Source organism: Hylaeus volcanicus, unplaced genomic scaffold (assembly GCF_026283585.1).
Source record: "Hylaeus volcanicus isolate JK05 unplaced genomic scaffold, UHH_iyHylVolc1.0_haploid 12183, whole genome shotgun sequence".
In the NCBI taxonomy this organism is placed as follows: Eukaryota; Metazoa; Arthropoda; class Insecta; order Hymenoptera; family Colletidae; genus Hylaeus; species Hylaeus volcanicus.
In genome coordinates this window covers 29,537-53,025 of record NW_026533134.1, presented here as the reverse complement: position 1 = coordinate 53,025, position 23,489 = coordinate 29,537, and the positions used below count along the sequence as shown (strand labels likewise).

Here is a 23,489-nt window from a genome sequence, read left to right as displayed (position 1 = left end):
GCGTGAGAGAGAAAGAGAGAGAGCGTTAGCTATAGGATAGGTATAAGGATATTATAACGTAGCTTTAGTTTAGTTTAATTTATGACCTGGCCACTTAGGCTGATGTTGTCCAGGCGCGCCTCGGCGAGGCCGCCTAGAACAACGTTTCCCTGCCTGGGAAAAACCCTGGGTGGTGTTTAACTTTAAGGGGAGGTAGAGAAAGAAGCGTCGAAGGACAGATTTTGTTGAGCAGTCGAAGGGTAAAGACGGCGCGAATAAACGTAGAGCGGATCGTTGAGCGGACTCTATTCATTTTAGTTTAGTTAATAGTTAAGTCAGTATTTTATAAATATAGTAACTTATAATAAATCCTACAATATAGTAAGAGTTGTTACGTGCCGACATTTTCAATTTTTATTTTTTTTTATTTCGTCGACAGGAATGTGTTCGTCACCTCATCAAACCTAGCCTTTGACGGTAGTTTATTAAATTCATTTTTGAACAAAGATACACATTCCTTCCTTGAAATCAACGTCGTTACGCCACTTTCACCCTGCTGGCAGCGCCGCGCCTTGTAAAAACCTTGTAAATACGTTTAATATGTTTAATATTTTTAATATGTTTAGTATTGTAAATATGTTAAGTGCGTTGCTTGTTACGAATGAAAGGCGTTAAATCATGTAATGTAACAGCGGCGTATATGTATATATGTATAATTGTTGGAAAGATAAGCAAATCGAATATTACCATCGCGTTCAAATATCACGGTTACAGATATCATTGGAAGAAGGACATGTAAATATCGCGCATTTAGGTTAAACCTTTATTTCGCTATTTCTTCTTCATGTACGCTCTGAACACCGAACCCGTAACTCGAAACAGCAGCGTGGTTCGTCTACGCGCACGTTGTCGCTAGGACGAATCGAGCGGCTTGGTGGGCGCGAGTGTTTGGTAAACACCAAATTCTCGCGTCTACCGAGTCGCGAAATTTCGAAGACTTTTTCTATGAACTGGCGACGATCACGTGGTTCTAAAATCCTTTGTCTCCAAAGCTTCTAGAACGTTCCACCGAGTTTACGTGGTCGAGCAAGGCACGAGCCTTCATCACTTCTCGTACAGTCGCATAGAGCGCGAGAGTAGACCGAGCGAACCATTTAAGAGTTAGAGTGCGTTAAGCAGTAGTATTTTAATACGAAGTAAGCGGTAGGCAAAACTCGTGTCGTTCGTTAAACAGTTTTATACTAAATTCATTTATTTAATTTTCACTTCTTCTCGTACAGTCGCGGTGAGCGCAAGAGTTAAATTGGAGTCCGATCTGGTCTGACCATGTTCGGGTGCAGGCCCTCGCTCCGCTTCTGAATGCCGGCCCACTTACTACTCTTTCAAATTTGCTCCGATTTGACAATGAAAGCGTGATTCAAAAAATCTGATTTTTTGGCGATCTGTTAATAAAGCATTCGCGCGTTTCACGACGTATAAACAGCGGATTATAAAATTGTACACGAAATCATCGGAAGTTAAAATAAGCGAACTGCTGAATAGTAAATGCCCATATTCAGGAAAACCATCGTTTTTGCTTCAGCATTTACGTAGCTTAAACGAGGGTGCTCTCAACGAAAAGACACTCGGTGATAGCGTCGAAAGGTTCGATCGATGAATTAGCGCAAATGGTGGACAGGATTGAAGAATCACTTGCCGGGAGTCGCGGGAACGTGTCTACGGTGCAAGCCTATGTTAACGTAAAGGATGTTAGACCGCGCGCGTCATTATCACCCGATGATAATGATACTTATGTTCGGTACTGTCCTGCGAGTCCCGGGCGAATTTTTCATTCCTCCGGTAGACTCGAAAGATCCAAGAATCTTTATTGATGAATTTCGCGAAACGATGTATAAGGTGAAACCTGTTCCCGTTGAGCATCACCACAAATTGCAAACCTTTGTATTTAAAGATTTACCAACGAGTACGCACGTATTTTGGCGTGTAAAAGCGATAAAGAAACCTTTGCAGCGTCCTTATTCGGGTCCGTATAGAATTATAGAACGTAAATCGGAGTATGATTATGTAATCGAGGTAAACAGAAAACCGAAAACCGTGCACATCGAAAACTTGAAACCGGCGTACCTAGTTCAAGAGACTGATAGCAATATGTTTGAATGTGATACACAAAGCAACGAGCCCGTGTCCCAACCAGTTCCTGGTCCGTCTAGATTAAGGACTTATTCAAATAGAAAGAAAGTCAATTCTCCGAAGACTGTAACGATTAGTGAGCGGAAAAATGTCATTAGCTACTTGCATTACGCGCAGGCAAGTAAAACAGGCTGACCGTCAAACCTACGTGGTCTGTGATTTTATGCCAAATATAATGTAAATAGCGTTGAGTAAGAAATAGCATGTAAGTTTATATTTGTCCCTAGATACATATATTATTTTTCTCTTGTAAAGTCTCTAGTGTTTCCTAGTTCCTAAGTTTCGTTGACGCTAGGGGGGAGTGATATGGGGATTGTACCTTTTCCCCTAGCGTAACAGCGCGCAGGAAGCACGTCGGCGAGAGCCGGACAGAAAAACGGTAGGAGAATAGGAGCGCGGTCGAGCGACTTTCGTACCGGGTAAAAGCGTCTGTAACCTCGTGACAATAAATAACGTGTTACAACGTAAAAAGGTGTACACATTAATTCCCCGATCGCTGACCAGACGGTGGGATCTGGTCAGAGCGTTACTGTCTAGAAGATATATTATCCTCGGCAGAAATCCAGCGCGTATGCGCTCCCTCCATATTATAATATCAAGTGCTGAAGACGGGTTACGTATAGGAGAACTTGATTCTTGTCGAAAAACGAAGTGAGAAAAGTGTAACACAGAAAGGAAGAGCAGTGCCGGATAGTGGTGTGTGTGGGAGTGTGCCAATACCATAGAAGGGCAAACAGACGCGTTCTCCGGGGGAGATGGTGATGGGGAAGCCCGAAGGGAGGGGCACAACTAAGAAAAATATGGCGGCTCTGGGGGGAAAAAAAACCCCAGACTCGTTAACACGAGAGTGGAGGAAATAATAGGGAAATTTGATAATAGCACACTGAAGAAACGGAAGGTGGCAGATAGATCGCCAGATGTTACAGAAAGTGAAGAAGAATGGTCGAAAATACAGAGGAGGGAAAGAAGAATAGAACAAAGGAACAAGACATACGAGGAAGCGTTGCATAAGCACGAGGTCAGAGTTAAAAAACCGAAAAATAACGTAGTAAAAGATAAAGTGGAAAAGAAAGTAAGTTTAGAAAAAAGAATTACAGAAAAGGAGGAGCTTGAAAAACAAAGAAATATAAATATTAACAGTACTAAGGGAGAAAAAGGATATAAAGATATACAAGGTAAATTTTTACCAACAAGTAGCCCAGGTAAGAATTATAACCTAACAGAACTTTATAGAATAAATCAGGACGAGAGGGAAGTAAATAACAAAGAAGAAGACTACCTTAGATTTTGTGAATGTTTCATAGATTATAAAGAAGCATCTAAAGTTAAAAAAGTGAATTATATAAGAATCTTTAGAAATTTAAGCATATTTAGTCCGCGGATAGAAGCTATCAGAATGACCACGTACAGAGGGGCAGAAATTAAGTTTAAGAACCCCTATCACGGTAGGACCCTAGTTAAGGAAATGCAAAGGAAAAATAAGGACAAAATGGAAATCCGAATCCCATTTAGAGCGGAAGAAAGATGGGGAGTCACAAGAGAATGGGAGTTCTCGCCAGCAGAACTACTCAAAGAGGCGGAAGAAGGCCAGGGAATAATTTCAGCAGAGAGACTGAAAAGACCTATCAAAACAGAAAAAAGGACAGATTATAAGGAAACAGGTATGATACCAATAAAATTCGCAGGAGATTCATTGCCAACAAGAGTGAGCATGTACGAGGGAGCCATTAACCTAAATATTACCCCATATGTAAAAGCCGTCAAACAATGTTTCAACTGCTTGCAATATGGGCACTATAAACAAAACTATAGGAAGGATACAAAAATGTGTTTTATCTGTGGTGATAACTATCACGGAAACTGTAACAAAAAACCGCAATGTGTGAACTGCGGAGGAAAACATGGAGCCCTCAGTAGGACATGTATACATTGGGCGTTGGAATCCGCCACAAACAAAATCATGGTAACAACAACCTCAAACAAAAACCTTTGTCTGCTAGAAGCGCGGCAACTCGCAAAAATGGAATTAAGAATTTTCGATAAATCTAGAAGAAATGACTCAGAAATAGAAAGTTTGAGAGTCGATGATCTCAATTTTCCAAGATTACAAAGTAAGAAAAAGAATTCCTATAGAGAATATGAGAGGTGGGAAAATCTACCGTGCCCAATAAATAAAGGAAAATGGAACAGAAGCCAGGAACCAAGGCAGTTCAACATAGAAACCAGAAACAAATACGAAAAATTTAATACAGAAGAGAAATATCATCGAAATAGACACGAATCATTCATACCTCTGGCGCAAGCCAAGGACGATGAACAGGACAAAGAATATGAAAACCTCCGAGCAAAACCCCTGCAAAAAGGAAGAAGGGCCATCACAGAGGATGACATCAATCTATTAATGGACTGGATCCATCAGGAGAAAATGGAAGGCTTAGTCATCGATAAAATAAACAGAAACCGGAGAATAAATCATCCTAAAAGGATAGACTTCCACGATGAAGGATACAATAAAGATAGACGAAATAATTACCCCCAAAGAAGGTACGGTACGAAAGGGAGATTCGAAGACCCCCTGCCTAAGGAGATATTCAAATCTACATTAACAGATGAGTTTAATGAAGATTTTAGCTTTATAAAATCAGCCAGGAACACAAATCAAGGAGACAGATATAGAAAGACATATTCCAGAAAAATAAACAACCAAACGACAAGCGAAGAACCACAGCCAAGCACCTCCAAAGAATCCTTCCTGATCCATTTTGAAGATTCGACAAAGGGTAAAGACGCCCAAAAAAATAAAGAGACGGAAATAGCTAAGGAAAACAGAGGACACATGTCAGAAGAAAAATGGGAGGGCCCTCAAGCTCCTCAAAATACCAAAGAAGTAGCAGAACAACCCCAGAAAAATAATGAAGGAGAACAAAAAGAGAAGGAGAATACCTACGAAGAATTAGTGACGGAACTGCAAGACATGGCAACGGACCAGGTAGTGGAAATTACAACGAAGAACGAGGAAGACCAGGAAGAATAAGTTACGAAAAGCGCAGAGACCAAAGACATTTATTTTAAAGAAGATAAGCAGATTGAGACAAGGTAAATTCTAAATAATATTAATTGACGCAGCAATTAAATACTATAGAAAGATAATATAACCAATCTTAGAGAAAAAAAATAATAAATAAAAAGGCAATATATATTATTATTAGCTATACTTAAACAATTTAAACTTAGTTTATTTACGGAAATTAGTATATAAGAAAGACCTATATAGACAAATAAAGTACCATACTTTTAATTTTATATTAACATCTTAGTATATAAGATTAAATAGATTAAAACGTGATCTAACAATTTACCAAATACAAAATTAATTAATTAATCTACAGGAAAACATGCACAATCATGTAAAAGTAGACTTTTGCAACGCTAGAAGTTTAAGTAATAAGTATCATGAATTAAAAGAGATTATTGATGAATTTGATATTTTCTGCATTAATGAAACATGGATGTACAAATGGACATTTCAAAAATTCAACGACTACAACATTATACATAACAAAGTTAACAAAAAGGATAATAAAAGCTTTACCACGCCAGGCTCAGGAATGGTAATTATATTTAAAGACTACTTAAATATAGAATTAATTAAAGAAAAATATATGGAAAACCAATATGAATATATGAAATTTACAATTAAGAATATAAACAACAGTATAATATATGATACAAACTTTTTATATAGAAATCCAAAAGTAAATGCTAGTTATAGGAAATGGAAGGATATGTTTGATGACCTCGATTTAGACGATAATTCCATAATAATAGGGGATTTTAATGCAAGGCATACAGAATGGAATTGTGGAACACAAGACATTTCAGGGATAAATCTAAAAGATGTACTGGAGAAGTACGATATGATTGTACAAAATCACAACACAACATCTAGGTACAGCCCAAATAACAAAAGCTTCAATAACTCAAATATTGATCTCATAGTAACACGACCACATTTAACGGGAATTATCAATTTTTCGGAAACGGGGGAGTGCTTAGGCTCGGACTACCAAATAATAAACTTTATGCTATATACTAACGAAAACATAGGTCTAATAAACATAGGGGTAATAGTAGACTATACAAAAGCAAAGAAAACGTGAACTGGATGGAGTTTAGACAAAAAGTAGAAGAAAAGGAAAAAAAGATAAACCAGGAATGGGAAAGGATAACGGACATCAGTAACAAATATCAAAGATGGTGTGAATACATCTACGAAACTTTCCAGGAAATTACGCCGGACAGCAAAAACAAAAGGAAGAACCAAACACCGGACCCAGAAAACACAAATAGGAATAGGAGCAAAAAAAGGACAAAACACAGGCGATCCCCAATAGGATCACAGAAAGAAAAAGAATGTTTGGTGGGACCAGGAATGCGAAGTCGCATGGAGGAAATGGAAAGAGAGCTCGAGGATTTTATGGAAAACTGGCAAACCAGAAGACTATGCGATAATGGAACATGACAGGATGAAATGGATCCAGTTAAAAAAAGAAAAAAAAAAGAGGCTACATGGACATCATTTATAGAAGAATTATCTAAGGAAAAAAATAGTGGAAAGCTATGGAATAAAGTCAGGAGGATTAAGAATGTCTATACGAAAGACAAATCGATCATAAATGCCAGGAAAGGACTAGAACTGGAGAAGGAAGAAATCAAAAAACTCGCAGAAAAAAACAAAAACTCTGAATATATCAACAGAGTAATCAACGAACAAATAAACAGGTACGTTTTTAATCACCCATCAAAATGGGACGAGGAAATAGACAATATTAAAATTGTAACAACCATTAATAGTCTAAGAGGTAAAACGTCTGCCTCAAATGATAATAAAATAGACTACAAAATAATAAACGAACTTCCATCATTTATGAAGAAACTAATATATAATATTATAAAGGAAAGCTGAGATCAGATGACATCACCCAATGGATGGAAAACGGGTGAATATCCTTACTAGAAAAACTTGGGAAAGCGGCCTTAAGGCCTATCACCCTTACGTCCTGTGCAGGTAAAATTTTAGAGAAGATAATAAATACCAAACTTAATCTCTGGGCAAAAGAAAATAATATTATTGATGATTCGCAATCTGGATTTAGGCAAAAAAAGAACAACCATGGACAATCTGAACAAAATAGTGATGGAGATAAGAGACAACATCAGAAAACTCAACAAAACAGCAACTGCCTACATAGATATTAAAGGAGCATACGATAATGTAAACTTCAATAAGGTATTAAAATTACTAATGGAAAAGGGATGCCCGCCCAAGATAGTGAAATGGGTAAAAAATTGGTTGATGGACAGGTATGTTAAAATCAAGAACTCTGATGGGGAAGAAACAACTATCCCATGGAAAGTAGGTGTCCCTCAGGGTGCTATTATCAGCCCAACTTTGTTTAATTTATACATTGCAGGCATATCTAGGGAAATTAAATCTCAAAATACTCAAATATTAATATATGCAGACGATATTGGCATAATAACAAAAAAGTATCCAAAATACATTAAGAAAAGCTGAAACTGCAGCCCTGAGAGCAGCAATGGGATATCCAATATCTACACCACTTAATGTTATATACAGTCAGTATAAAAAGTATTCGTACAGCTCCCTATTTAAAATAAATGGTTCCTGTACGAATACTTATTACACTGACTGTACATGGAATGTGGTTGGATCACCCTGTTGGACAGAGACATTTTCCTAGCTAGCAAGTATTGGATACACCAATTTGAAAAAGGAGTAGAAAACAACCCAACGCTGCAGCTATTTGTTAAAATTAAGGAACAAAACAATTTGATCACAGAATCACATACGTCACATAAAATTAACACCATGCCTAACATATCGGAATGCGTATACTATCATATATGAAGATGGAAGGACCAAATATATACCAGAGAATATACACTGACAGACAAAATTCAAAGAACACTTCTTTAAAACGTCATATCTCTGGGAGTTTTCAACCGATTTTGGGGAAACTTCGTGAGAAGTAGTTTTGAAGTGTCCTCTAAATGTGTGCAAAGTTGCATTGGCGAGGGTTGATGCGAAGGGGTTAATTCACCCCCGTAGAGAGGGGCACGTCGAAAAACGGCACTTCTGAAGGGGGCAGGGGTGACGGAAGAGGTTGGAAAATTCAAAAAAACCTTTGGGACGACTCTCCTTGATGCCCTCTACAAAATGGACCCCTTGAAATCCCTTTCGGACAAACCCAACCCCCACAACCTCCCACCCCCTCTAAAATCCACAATTTTTGGACTACAGTCCCGAATTTGGTCTCAATGCATTCCCTGGAATCCCCTGATCCAGGAAATGCCAACGCCCACGCCGTGCACCCCATAGGCACCCCTTGGAGGGGTGGAACAGTTTGCCACTTTTCAACACCCTTCGTAAGGAAGCACTTCCACAGCTCGGAGGGCGATGAAATTCAACATGTTTATTCTCGATACGTTAAGGATCAATGTCATTCAAAGCTCGTTTCGAAAACTGCCCCTGGAGCTGAACAGGGTGGCCCAGAGTTAGGGGTGGTCCACCCACAGGTGTAGGGGTTGAAACGTTGTCGCAACGCGTGAAGCTTATGTCCCACGGTCCGGGGCATCAAGGCAATACAGAGTCCGGTCTGGTCTGACCACGTACGGCTGCAGGGTCTCGCTCCCCTTCTGCATGCCGGCTCCGTCCCACTTACTACTCTCTTACTACACTTACTACTACTCTTTCAAATCTGCTCCAATTGCTATCCACGCGGGGAAAAGACATCAAAACTGTATTGCCTTGATGCCCCGGACCGTGGGACATAAGCTTCACGCGTTGCGACAACGTTTCAACCCCTACACCTGTGGGTGGACCACCCCTAACTCTGGGCCACCCTGTTCAGCTCCAGGGGCAGTTTTCGAAACGAGCTTTGAATGACATTGATCCTTAACGTATCGAGAATAAACATGTTGAATTTCATCGCCCTCCGAGCTGTGGAAGTGCTTCCTTACGAAGGGTGTTGAAAAGTGGCAAACTGTTCCACCCCTCCAAGGGGTGCCTATGGGGTGCACGGCGTGGGCGTTGGCATTTCCTGGATCAGGGGATTCCAGGGAATGCATTGAGACCAAATTCGGGACTGTAGTCCAAAAATTGTGGATTTTAGAGGGGGTGGGAGGTTGTGGGGGTTGGGTTTGTCCGAAAGGGATTTCAAGGGGTCCATTTTGTAGAGGGCATCAAGGAGAGTCGTCCCAAAGGTTTTTTTGAATTTTCCAACCTCTTCCGTCACCCCTGCCCCCTTCAGAAGTGCCGTTTTTCGACGTGCCCCTCTCTACGGGGGTGAATTAACCCCTTCGCATCAACCCTCGCCAATGCAACTTTGCACACATTTAGAGGACACTTCAAAACTACTTCTCACGAAGTTTCCCCAAAATCGGTTGAAAACTCCCAGAGATATGACGTTTTAAAGAAGTGTTCTTTGAATTTTGTCTGTCAGTGTATTTCGGAATACCTAGAAAATTGGAATAACAAAAGAAGAAGAACCACAGCTACAAATGAAGCGAATAATAAGAATATTCTACTGGATTGCGATACATGTAAATTAATAAACATCAAAGTAGTTTCAATCAAGATAATAGAAAAGGTATTCTTTGACAAATATAATTTAAAAACTAACAATACCATTATCTATTTCACAGACGGGAGTAAAATCCCCGGTAAACAATCAAATGGTATAAGGATAGCTATCAACATGGAAGATAATTGGTTCGTGTTAGGTTGAGTAGCTCTAACACGTTGCAAAGATTTGCCGGATTGGTTGTAACGAAGGATAAACACTCACGAAAACTTGTTGTTTTCTTACGAACGTGAGTTCGTTAGCCGGTTTATGTGACTTCGAAATATAATGAACTGTATAATTTTACTTCAAAACTCGTAGTAAGGAATTGCGGTTGTACTTTTTACGGGAGCGTGGTCTGCAGGAGAACCAGAGCTCGACTGACTCGCTGTTCGCGATCAGCTCGTCAGCGGTGCTATCGGTAAAGCAAAAACGCGTTATTTTAAACGGGCGAAAGTCACCGTCTGTTTTGAGTGGCGCCTCGTATACGTGACGATTTTGGCATTATATACCGAACGGCGATCGATTGGCGTATGATCGTTAAAGCGTTGAGGTCTTCGCTTGGTTCTGACATTCGTCCAAACAGTTCGAATATGGTAAGGCAGTGCCAAATACCATGACCATCTTCACAACCGAAATGGTGGGCATATGAAAGGCATTAGACATCCATAAGAGAATAGGAGGGAATAAAAATTGCTTAATCCTAACCGATTCGGCGTCAGCAATCAAGGCACTCGAAAGCTTCTTAATAAGCAGAAACTGCAAAGAGAACAACCCGTGGTTAATCCGCACCGGAAAAATGATAGAAGAATTACAAGATCTAACGATCATTGGATGGATTCCTGGTCATTCAGGAATATTAGGTAATGAGGTGGCGGACTTAAGAGGCAAGAAAGAAACAGACAATACACCGGACACAACAATTAGAATTCCTGCAACGGACATAATGATGAAAATCAAGGAACAATGCTGGAGTAACTTCAAGGAGAGGATGAGTTCGATAGGAGACTATAAAAGGGTAAAATTTTTTAGAGAAATTGGCCCCGACCTCCACAAGAAAAATTACAAACCATGGTTCCATAAATGGAGGCACAACCTGGGCAGGGAGACGATAAGAGTCATCTCAAGAATACGATCTAATCACTACAATTTGAAGGAGTCATTAGCTAAAAAGAATTTTATAAACTGCAGCAAGTGTGACTGCGATCAAGCGGATGAAGTTATTGACCACGTAGTGTTCGTCTGTGACCTTTATAATCAAGAGAGAATAATAATATGGGAGAAATTAAAAAAGGAAATAGAGGCAGCGGGAATCTGTGATGGAGTTACTTAAACTCAATAAAATTAAAATAATGAAAACTATAGTTAAGTTTTTAAATTCTATTAATAAAAAAATCTAGAAGATACATAAATGTTAAAATAATGTTAAAAATTAAATATTTTATGGAAAAGAGCAGCGAAATGAAAGTGATAACTAAAGTTCCTAAAGAAATAAAGAATTAAGCGCTACAAAAGTTATATCAGTATTAATTAGATATATATAAGCAGGTCAGGTTTATAGGCCAAACTTTGTAAGACCTGAGTAAAATAAGAAAGAAAGGAAGTTAATAATAAAATATCTTATTTTGTTATATTTATAATTGTATTGTAGTACACACAAGACTGAGAAATATTACATCAGGCGATAGTCTAATGTCCCAGATTTAATAAGACAGATATAATGATAAATAAACTAAAGATAATTTTAGTTATAGTTGTCTAATTAGATTATTCACATGCGTAGTACATAAATTGGTGCGTCAATTCAGGGAAATCCACCCCAAAGAACATTAATAGAATAACTAACAAATAGCAGAGTACAAGAAGCATATAAAGTAAAAATAAAGAAAATATAGCTTTTAAAAATAACGATTATATCATTAGCGTAAGAAAATGAACAAATAGATATAGGCACAAATACTGCTAGTGTATAAGGTACAGCAAATATTATTTTTGTAATGTAGCAATAAGAAAATGTCGAATTGTAATACTTAATGCAAGACAGTGCAATGTAGAGTGTTCCGGATAGAATCAGGCTCGCGTTGCGAAGGGAAGCAACGACGACTGTTGATTAAAAAGATAGGCGTTTCTTCGCGGTCAAGTTCCCACTCGCGTGAATCGGCAGTTGCGATTCACGGCGAAAAGGCTAATCAGTTGGCGAGTGATTTGACCACCCTCAGACTTTACAGCCTCACTGGGGCTCACTCTGGGTATCTGCAGCTCACCTCTGCACGGGAAGGCCCAAAAGGCCGACCCGTAGCAAGCAGTCTGCGAACGACACCGTGGAAGGTGTCGTGGTATGCTACATGATAGCGGACGGATAAGATGAATTTGAATAAGGCGCAAGCAATGCGCACCTTCAGTCGTCTCCGCATCCATTCGGCTTTCGAGATGCGAAATTAGGGTACCGGGACATTTGAGTATCGAGTCACATCTTAGAAACGAATACGTTAGGCCGGTAATATTCATATTCGCGCGACGCGGAGAACAAAACGAGCGGTCGACAATATTTTACAACGGGCGTGTCATAGGAACGTTACGAGATCTCTGGAATCTCGAGTGGGTCCGACGCTCTGCGAGCGACCGTACCGTTGGGTCGGAAAAACCCACGGGTGGCGCGGCTTTCCGTGAGGCGCCGGACGGACGCCCGCCCTGGTTGCTAGCAGTGATGGGCTGTCGTGGGATTTCTTACCGGATGCATTTGACTAGAATTTAGGAATAACATTGGGTCCCAGTATGAAACAGGATGTGCGCGTTAAGGGGTTCCATAAGTCTCCTGGAAGCGCCCCTGTGGCGCTTCGGTTACGAGTATAGTTAAACAAAGGGCTGTCGCTGTGACGTTAACTTGCGCATAAACAAATAGAAATCCCGCGACAGCGCATCGCTGGTCTCCGAGAACGTTGGCGACGAGGGTGAGAGTGGGACGCGAGACGCCCTGATTGGGCCTTATTCCGACTCGGGGCCCGCTAGCACACCCCTAGGCGAGCGGAGGGGTGATAGCGTGGGCGAAGAAGGGGTAACGCGAGGCATCGTCGGCCGGCACCCCCAGCGACGGAGTCAATTCGATTTAGACGAAACGGGCATTATATTGCGAGTCTTCAGACGATAATTGTAATTCCCAAATTATAATAAAGTTCAAAGACCTTAGTTTTCGTAAACCGAAGAGTTTTATTTCCTATACCGTGTTTGCACGCTTTATCCCGAACATAGAGGGTATCTACGCACTTTAAAAATATATAAAAAAAAAAAATCTCAAGTGCTGCCACCTAGTTTGTATGTTCCGGGATAGGAGACTCGTGTATGCACGTGTTGGTTGCCCGTGAGCCATGGTGCCATGTGGTTTGACTGATCACTATCTATATAAGTTTTGTATTAACTAAATATATTATGACTGTTGAAATAGAAATTATTTCATACTTTTAAGCAATTATATCTAGAACTGGTGAGTATTCATATAAATTAACTACAAATTATTTCATACTTTCCAGTGCAGTTTTAATATTTTTTCGAAGTCGGTTATATTTTTGTCCAAAAATTATTTTTAAATTATTTTACCCTTTTTAGTGGCAATCTATAATCAATAAGTTTCATTTCAGTAACAATAGTTATGCGCAATATACAATATGCTCTTATATCCTTGAAAGCGGCGGTTCGGGGGGGGGGGGGGGGCGGGATTTGAATCAACTTTTTCCTGAGCGAAACTGTTATCCCAGACTTCGTGAAGAAGATGTTAACAGAAATCCCCGACCAATCAGAGCGCGAATATGTCGGTGGAGCACCTGCGGCTGCCTAGCGCGTAGCCTACGCTACCGCAGGCGTTCCACCAGCATATTCGCGCTCTGATTGGTCGAGGTTTTCTGTTAATATCTCGTTAACGAAGTCTCGAACAACAGTTTCGCTCAGGAAAAAGTTGATTCAAATCAACCACCCCTTTCAAGGACCTCCAACATTTTTGGGACATCCTGTATAGTTGCAAGTGGGATCATCAGAAATACATGTGCAACTAAATGTGAAAGAATTGATCGCATTTGGTTAATTTCTTGTTGAGTTACTTCAAAGAATAAAAATTTTGCAGTAACAATAGTTATAAACATTAAGATACTCATAAATTTTTCCAAATGAGAACACCATGAAAGCAGCTTTCATTATATGTAGAAGGTTCCATCTCGATCGGTTAACTACTTGCCGAGTTACATAAAAAAATAGGAATTTTGCAATAAAAATAGTTATAAACAATAAAAAAATTTATAAATTTTTGCAAATGTCATTATCGCGGAAACCTGTGCGGCAGCAAAATGTAAGAGGTTTCATCGATTTCATCGATTTCAGCCCGAACATACGTGAAATAGTGCCTCTTTTGCAATAAAAGTAATATAAAGTGATACAAAATAAACCAAGGTTAAATGCTTTTTTTATTGGATCATGTGGCAGTGATGCTCTACCAGATGCAAGAAGTTTCCATCCGATTGGTCCATCCGTTTCGGAGTAAAAAGCAGTACAACATTTTTCGGTTCTTTTGCAAAAAAAAGAACAGGTAAAAGATGAAAAATCGCAAAATATCTTAATAGCGGGGCCACCCCGACATACTCTACCAGATGCAAGAGGTTTCATTCCGATTGGTCAAGCCGTCACGACGTAATCGGTGAACTTTAAAAAAAAAATATACATATCGAATTGTGTAACCTCCTCCTTTTTGAAGTCGGTTAAAAATAAACATATGTAAAGTTTGAAGACGATTGAGTTATTACCCCCACGGATTGGAGAAATATAATTTCGAAAAAAAACGCGATATCTCAAAGATGTGTTAAATGAATTGTAAAATTTACCAAATGTACTTTAAAACGTACCTGAAATATTCTAAAGATTAATAAAATTTTATATCAATTGAGAGGTTACTCAATACGACATGCATTTTTTTTTTAAAGTATGTTCACCGATTACGCCGAGATGGCTTGACCAATCGGAATACCTCTTGTATCTTGTAGATCATCTTCCGGCGGCCTCGTTATCAAGACTTTTTGCGATTTGTCATTTTTTACCTTCTTTTTTGCAAAAGATCGACAAATTTTGTCCTACTTCTTAATCCGAGACGTATGGACCACTCGGATTGAAACTTCTTGCATCTGGCAGAGCATCAATGCCACTTGGTCCCATAAGAAAACATTTGGCCTTATTTCATTTTTTACCACTTTATATCACTTTTTATCGCAACAAAACGTACTATTTCACGTATGGAAGATCATACCGGCGGCTACAGGGATGGGGCACGAGGGGCCTCCGCCCGGGGTCTTATAGAGTAGGAAGTGGGGGAGGCTAACACCCTTCCCCCGGATTGCATGTAAGCTGGGATGTGTCCTGTTGAGTACTCGCGTGATCCAGGAATTTCCCAAGTAGCTTAGGCGGGTGTGGGGTTTTAGTGTGTAGCCATCGGAGTCCCATATAACCCCCCCCCCCCCCCCCCCCCGGACGCCAAGGTATGCGTAATGCATTTTCCCATAGATGAAAAAGGAACTCTACCGGATACTCGCGCTCTGATTGGTCGGAGTTTTCTATTAATATCTCCATAACGGAGCCTCGGACAACATTTTCGCTAAGGAAACTCACCAGTTCTAGATATAATTGCTTAAAGTATGAAATACTTTCTATTTCCTTTATATTAAATTATATTGAGTAATATATTAAATTTTTATTTCCTTTATATTAAATTATGTTAAATAATCTTTTCGTAGGTGGCGCAAAATTAAAACTTACCTAAATTTAGAATGACCAAACTTGATTTAACTTTCTGTCAGAGGAACAAAACATATGCCCTTAAATTATTGCCATCATTATATCTACTTTATACATCATATACATTAACACTACTCCATATCGCCAAGCCCACCAAATATTATCCCAAATATAATTACCAGTAATCAATATTTCCACCCCCAGGCCCCGCAAAAAAGAATGCCCAACACCTACTCAGACAGTATTTTCGTGTAGATAGCATATACAATAACTGTATGCAATATTGCCCCCCTCCCGCATCGCTAAAACAAATACATCAAACCCTCTCAGACTGTATTTCTACGTAGACTATACATGTATACACTAACAGCATTCAATATTGCCGTCCTCATTCAAAAAGTAACTCAACCAGGAATTAAAAGTTTTTAATTTTGCGCTGACTACGAAAAGGTATTTAACATAATCTAATATAAAGAAAATAAAAATTTAATATTTTACTCAATATAATTTAATATAAAGGAAATAGAAAGTATTTCATACTTTAAGCAATTACATCTAGAACTGGTGTATATTTATATAAATTAACTAGAAATTATTTCATACTTTTTAGTGCAATTTTAATACTTTCACGAAGTCAGTTATATTTTTTTTCCAAAAATTATTTTTCTCTGTGAACAAAAATATCTTGCGAAGGACTTAATACTTGTCCTTCTAATGTAGTTTCCCCCTTAAAAATGCAATGGTAATTATACAGAAAAGACTGTTCAACACCGATTTCAATGATTTTAAAATATGTTATCAAATTCATTATTCTGAACAACTTTTTTCTGTACATGTTACCACTGGAGACGCTTAGCTTTCGAGATATTCATAAGACTTTTGATAATATCACATTGAAGCCTGCCTACTTGGGCGCGTCCGTGGTTGTGTATCAGACTGTTGTTCTTCTACTATCCTATCTTGGACTATCAAATATCACTGATCAATATCTATTTAATAAAAAAATAGGCGAGAGAAAGGTTTACCAAATGATTATTTGTTAATTATCTATATTATTCAATCAAAAGTATGTTATGTATTTCTCGAAAACTAAGCGTCTCCGACGGTAATATATACAGGAAAAAGTTGTTCAGGATGATGAATTTAATAACATATTTCACAATCATCAAAATCGGCGTTGAGCACTCTTTTCTGTATAAGTACCAGTACAATAATTAGAAGTAAACATTTTATTGCATGGATAGATCTATTTTAAAGTTGGTCAATTTAATTACATTTTCACAATTGCGACTACGAAGTAGTATACAGTAATTACAAGCTACATACTCTATAGTTACCCAATTTAATGACTTAAGATCATGAGTGCATTCGAATTATACAGTAATTACTGCGTGGTTATAATAGTGTACTGATGTGTTTAAAATCTACGTTTTCAATTTTTGTGCTATATCTTCAAAACTATGAGAATGGCAGAAGACACATGAAAATTTGACTAATAAAGTGCAAAAAAGACATAAAAATGCATAATTTCTCTATTTTATAATTTTACTTCATCAACTTCTAATACTTCATAACCGAAAAATATATTGGAATTTTTTTTGTGGAAAAGTTGTTTGTTTGTTATACAAAAAATTCTAATTCATATTTTTAAAAAAGAAACATCATTTGTATGGTAAGCAATATCTGTAATGATTTCCCCTTCTTTACAACTTTATATCTCTTGTATAATTTGTCATTCACAGCTTACCAGGGTTTCACTTCTTTTTTACTATATACAGGGTGAAACACTTTAAATAGGCCTCCTGAATAATTCGCTTACTTTTAGCAACAGAAGAAAAAGTGTCGAACAAGAGTTGATTTACTTCGAGGGCTACGTAACGTGGTGTCAATAACTTTTTTATCGGTGGAAGCGTAGAGGAGACGTAAGGGTTGACTCTGTTTTCTTAAATAGAATGATATAGTCTCTTATACATATTCTGATAGATCGTTTCAATACTAATACAATGACCTATAGTTGAAGGTCATTCAAGGTTACACAGGCTGACTGTAATGGAAAACAAATTGTTTTAAGACACTCTTCAAATACTTCATTAATTTTCTTATCTGTGTATTAACTACTACAGCAAATGTTCAAAATGATGACCTTGAACTCGAATGCGTTTTCTGAAACGTGTTAATGTACAAAATATTGCACGATGAACTTCATTTGGATCGATTGCAATGCAAGCTCTTCTTCAAACTCTAAATCATTAAATCCGGTCGGCTCGCTCTCCCGATTTAACACCCATGGATTTTTATTTATACGGACAGTCAAAACAGCTAATATACAGCGAAATGGTAACAACCAGAAAAGATGTGAAGAAGCGGATAAGAAGTGGTTGCATTGTAATCGATCTAAATGAAGTTCATCTTGCAGTGTTTTGTAGATTAACACGTTTTAGAAAACGCATTTAAGCATTGAAATAATTTATTTTTCATTACAGTCAGCCTGTGTAACCTTGAATGATCATCAACTATAGGTCATTATATTAGTATTAAAACGTTCTATCAGAATATGTATGTAAAAAAAGGAAGCTTTCTTCAAGTCAAATTGGCCGCGTTTGTGGCCGCGCTTGTTGACTACCTCAGCGTGTCCTCTGCTGTTATGTATACATCGATAATGTAAGAGAGCACATGGGCAAAAATCAAGATATTCAAGTGACAGTTTTAGATAGTGAGACCATAATAAACAGTAAACAACAAACCCGAGAACAGTTACGGAGAATAGACTTTAATTGTCGTTTCTCTTCCTTTTAAGTAATAGTAATTATTTTGTAAATTTTTAAATATCGTATGTATCATGTGTATGTAAAATAATATCTCTTCCTTTTAGAGCAACACAATTATCTATTTTCTTGGAAAGTTCTCGATTATTACCTTTTGTCTTATATGTATAAGAAACTATATCATTCTATTTAAGAAAACAGAGTCAACCCTTATGTCTCCTTTACGCTTCCACCGATAAAAAAGTTATTGACACCACGTTACGTAGCCTTCGAAGTAAATCAACTCTCGTTCGACACTTTTTCTTCTGTTGCTAAAAGTAAGCGAATTATTCAGGTGGCCTGTTTGAAGTGCCCCACCCTGTGTAATATACTGCGCAATAAAATTATTTATCAAAATTTGGTGATTTTTCAAATACGCATAACTCCGTCAGTTTTCATTGTATGGAGACAATTTTTTTTTATTTTGTAGGTAATTATCTGTACTTTAAGAACAATTAATACCATATGTATGCGAATGGATGCCGCATACCTCCATGTTCTAATAACAACCATGTACTTTTTTTAATAAAAAGTTTGATAGCTTGACGCATTATCTGGATCGCACTGATTTTTTTCTGAAATAACACACCAATCATTACAAAGTGCATAGTTTAACAAACAAAAAAAAAAGAAATCCGTACGATTTTTTTGATCAAGTTAAGCCAGTTTTAAGTTATTCGTACGCTTTTACGGCCAGAATCAGCATTAACCGATGCGTATTGATCGGACTTTACGTATCATTTGGCTTTAAAAAGGGTTGATTATGTAGTCTATATGTCAAATTTTTCACATCGGTTGTTAAACTGTGCACTTTGCGATGGTTTCTGTGTCATTTCCGAAAAAAATCAGTGCTGTCTAAATAACGCGTCAAGCAATCAAATTTGTAAAAAAGAGAAGTACTTGGTTGTTATCAGAACATGGAGATATGCGGCATTGACTCGCATACGTACGGAATTAATTTTTTCTTAAAGTACAGATAATTACCTACAAAATAAAAAAAAAAACATTCTCTCAATACAATGAAAATTGACAGAGTTATATAAATAATTTATAAATAATTTTGTCCCACACTGTATATATCCATTTTTTCGTAACTCAATTTATATTTATATCTAAATTTATATAATCATAAAATGCACTGAAAATAGTTACCTTTTAACTAGTTTTAATACACTTCAATTTTAATTATAAAGTAAATGGAGATATGATTCTCTCACTGCATCATTACATGTATAAATTTATTTAATTTCTGTTTACTCTTCATCTACATCTTAAGAAATTCCATTTACAGTCAGTGTAATAAGTATTCACACAGGAACTATTTATTTTAAATTGATTGCTGTACAAACACTTCTTACGCTGACTGTATATTTTAAAACTTTCTTTAAATTTCTACATACCAATTGCTTTCTTCGCAATTTTAATGATATCATTAAAATGTTTTACTCTTTCTATGAAAATTGTTGAATATATGTACTAGTAATTCATACCTTTAATGTGCTATCACCAGCTGCAGTTGCTCTGAGTTCATGAGGATATGTAGTAGTAAATGTTGGAGAAGAGAATGAGAAATGTAGAATAGATGGTTCCATTTCCGAGTCTATAACAAGCTTACTATGCCTTGCAGTCAATGGTCGCTTTTTATGTGTTCTGCATGCTAATAAATAAAATAACACTCCTCCAGCAATAATACAAAATCCAACCATTGGACCCAAAATTGTCAAAATTAATTTAATTGCATAATCCTCTTCAACGGCATCTACAAATTATATATTATTTCTTTACAAATAATATATGCAAAATAGAAACATAATGTAATACCATATTTGCTTACCACCATTATAACCTTGTAATACAGGAAACGGTCCACCATTACAAAAATCTGTCTGACAACACTCAACATAATATTGCACACCACTTAAGGATCCAGTAACATGTCTCTTCTTAGTACTACCATTTTGATTGGTATGTTGCGGTTGTTGTTTGTTGCATATTAGTAGCATCTGATCTATCGATGAAGTACATCCTCTACTTACACTTTCCGTACCATCAGATTGTCTCACCTTAGATTTCCAACACTATTAAATACAAGTACAAGTATTAATTTGTCTTCTTTGTTTATCTCAGTTATAGTCCATTCAGTAATTCAAGAGATATTACAGTAACTGCATTGTAACAGATGTCAGTATATAAGCAGTCAGGTCCTTCACAAATATGACATTTGAAACGTTGGTATCCAGATGAATTCTCATTAAGATCGATAATATTTATGGGTTTTTGTGGTTCTTCGCTTTCAAGAGAAAAGTCATGTTCCGATAAAGTAAACCTCTCCTTTTCTCCTAAAAATAAATCCTATTCGGTATTGAAATATTTTAAAACAATCCAAACATTATTTAGTACGTGTAAATGTGCATTTATTTACATGCACAAGTATTAAATTGAGAAAAGCCGAAAACAAACTAAGATGAATAATAAACAAACATTAGACAAGATTTTTGTAAAATCTATGGTAGATTAATACAAATATTTTACATGTCAGTACAGAACATTAAACAGAAAGGAAATAAAGTTTTTATGTTTAAATTACTATTGAGTGTTAATTCGTATAAATTATAATTTAATTGAAAAATGTGTTGCCCACCTAGACATAATTTAAATGTCAGTGATAGTATAAAATACATGATAAACATTGAATCCGCCATTGCCATGCACATTGGATAACTGAAATCAAATTGGCACTTTCGAATTTTCTTTTTATGTTCTCATATCTGTAATGTATCGAAACTATCTTTTACTTCTATAATGCTCTGAAGAAAAATTTAAGATATGTGCAATCGCCATTGAATTGGCGGTATTTTATTTTCGTGTTAGAAAAAAAGAAACATTTACAGGTGGCGTTGTTATCATTTTATCCTGTTCACAATGGATGCATTTACGTTAGAATGCTTGCAAGAACATTAATGACGTCACTGCTATGCTATATCTTGTGCTTACAAACGCATACTTTATTAAGATAACAGAGCATAAGTATAAGGTTTAAGTGCACGAACAAAAAGAAACTTTTTATGAATATGTATCTACAGTGGCAGGTATGACCACATATATCTATATTATTGGGTGCTTCGACCATATATACTTATAGGCCGGTTGGCCGGTATTCACAGTCGCAACTTATTTCTAAGCTGGCCTTAAGGGTGCGCAGGTGTTGCGAGTCCGTGCGGAGGGTTTTACTGGCGTTCACGCCGCACGTGACAAGATTATTAGAATTGCGTGCAACTTAGTCAGGAATAAGTTAATTTAAGATAAATTAAGAAATGTAATATTAACTTTATTATAACTGTTTGAATATAACTAATTTAACACAAACATTGAATTTCTTTACTTTAAATACAAACTTTTACAATAGACGTCTAAACTGGTTAACGGTCGCTATGCAAGTGAGTATTAACAAATTATTTTAAATAAAATGGAATAAAAAAGAAAACGAAATACCGTAAATACAAGAAAATCCTAATTAGCGCTAAACTAACTTCAAACAGAACTGCCAAACGCAAAGGCTCATTCACATTCCATAACAACGGGCAAACGGGTCTCCGCTGTCATCTAGGAGTGACATGGGAATTAATTTATCTCTATCAAAAGTAGCGGTACGCAACACCTCTCCTCTTATACAAAAAAATTATTTCCTTTGGAAATAACTGTTTTCAATTTAGAGCTCTCATTCACATTCTTCTCCATGCATACAAAGTATGTAGGGAAACTATTAAGGGTGCAAAGGAGATCCAGCAAAACTCCGAGTTGACTTCAGCGACAGTTGCGGAGAAAGTAGGAAGCTCTGGGACAAGGATAGATAGATCCTTGTCTCTCCAATGATGCTGTGACAGAGAGGGAGATACATCAATCGGAGGTAAGACAAAGACAGAATGATGTCAAACGTTTGCAATTTCCCAAACAGTTATTGTAATTTTATGAGGCGAGGAAGCGTCCTTTCCGGCTGATTTTTTTTTTAAATTGTTCCTTATAAAATTCCGTGGCGGGGGATAGTTACACATTTTGCAATTTCGCTTTTGAAACGTGCTAAAAATACGTTCAAAGGCAAAACAAAATTTTTTTTTTTTTTTCAATTTTTTCCAAAAAACGCTTGACGAGACGATAGATTTACTTCCCCTGTGTTGAGGGTTTACTCCAGGGAACTTGCGGAGAATCAAGCAGACTACATGGTAGTTACAATAAACATATATTTAAAGAATATGTGGATAATATATATATATATGCGTTACACACAAAACTGCACACCGGTGCATAGAGAAATCACATCGCAACGGGAAGTACATGGAAGGAGGCGCGGAATTCGAATATTATTCTAACACTCCCCCTTTCGAAGTACGCTATTTAGCTCACTTTTCCTATATTCTAATTATGTATTCGCATGTTCCCTTATACTTAATAAGTCTACACATTTGGTAAGTTTTTGCTTTGGTAAAGATTTCGTTAATACATCGGCTATCATGTTATCCGAGCTTATATACTGTACATTTATGCTTCCTCTTTCTTGCATCTTTTTTGAGTAATGGTAGCGTATATCTATATCCTTACTTTTATGATGGTAGGTACTATTTTTGCTTAATTCTATAGCGTTATCACAGTATATATTTATAGTTTTTGGCGCTAGACTAACCAGGCTTAATTGCTTCAGCAACCGTTTTAAATAAATGGCATCCTTCGTTGCTTCCGACAACGCCATATATTCCGCCTCCATCGTCGACAGGGCGATTGATTTCTGTTTTTTGGATTTCCAACTCACAGGTCCTCCTGCTAATATACTTACGTATACTGTACGTGACTTTCTATCATTTACATCACCTGCCCAGTCGGCATCGACGTACATCTCAATCGGTTTACCTGTGGCAACATAATGTTTTCCATAATTTATAGTACCTTTTAAGTAGCGTAAGACATGTTTAGCTGCTCTCCAATGGTATTTTGGTGGACTCCTATTAAATTGACTGAGTACGTTAGCAGCATACGCTATGTCCGGACGCGCTGCGTTTGGAATATACAGGGTGTCCCAAAACTCGGGGAGGAGCCGGAAATGGGGGGT

The 23,489-nt window shown here is 37.3% G+C and overlaps 2 protein-coding genes across 5 annotated transcripts in view; one reads left to right on the top strand and one right to left on the bottom strand.

Moving 5' to 3' along the window:
* The window catches only part of LOC128882785 (activin receptor type-1), a 177,121-nt gene extending 155,605 nt beyond the window's left edge, over positions 1-21,516 (bottom strand). For 2 of the 4 annotated variants that reach the window (XM_054134528.1, XM_054134527.1), the window contains exons 1-4: positions 21,030-21,271; positions 20,549-20,727; positions 20,223-20,466; positions 19,879-20,147 (exon numbers count right to left, since the gene is read on the bottom strand). In XM_054134528.1, coding sequence (XP_053990503.1) covers positions 19,879-20,147; positions 20,223-20,466; positions 20,549-20,727; positions 21,030-21,102 — 765 coding nt within the window. In that variant the 5' untranslated portion in view covers positions 21,103-21,271. The other 2 variants (XM_054134525.1, XM_054134526.1) reach the window with 2 other exon arrangements.
* On the top strand, positions 7-5,689 carry LOC128882787 (uncharacterized). The gene is made up of 2 exons (XM_054134529.1): positions 7-5,265; positions 5,559-5,689. Exon 1 carries the CDS (start codon positions 3,566-3,568, stop codon positions 5,201-5,203), a length of 1,638 nt encoding a protein of 545 aa, XP_053990504.1. The 5' UTR covers positions 7-3,565; the 3' UTR covers positions 5,204-5,265; positions 5,559-5,689.
* Positions 21,517-23,489: the final 1,973 nt, after the last annotated feature.

What these genes read in the sequence shown, in the direction of transcription:
- LOC128882787 (XM_054134529.1), top strand. Translation starts at nt 3,566, where the DNA reads ATGACCACGTACAGAGGGGCAGAAATTAAGTTTAAGAACCCCTATCAC.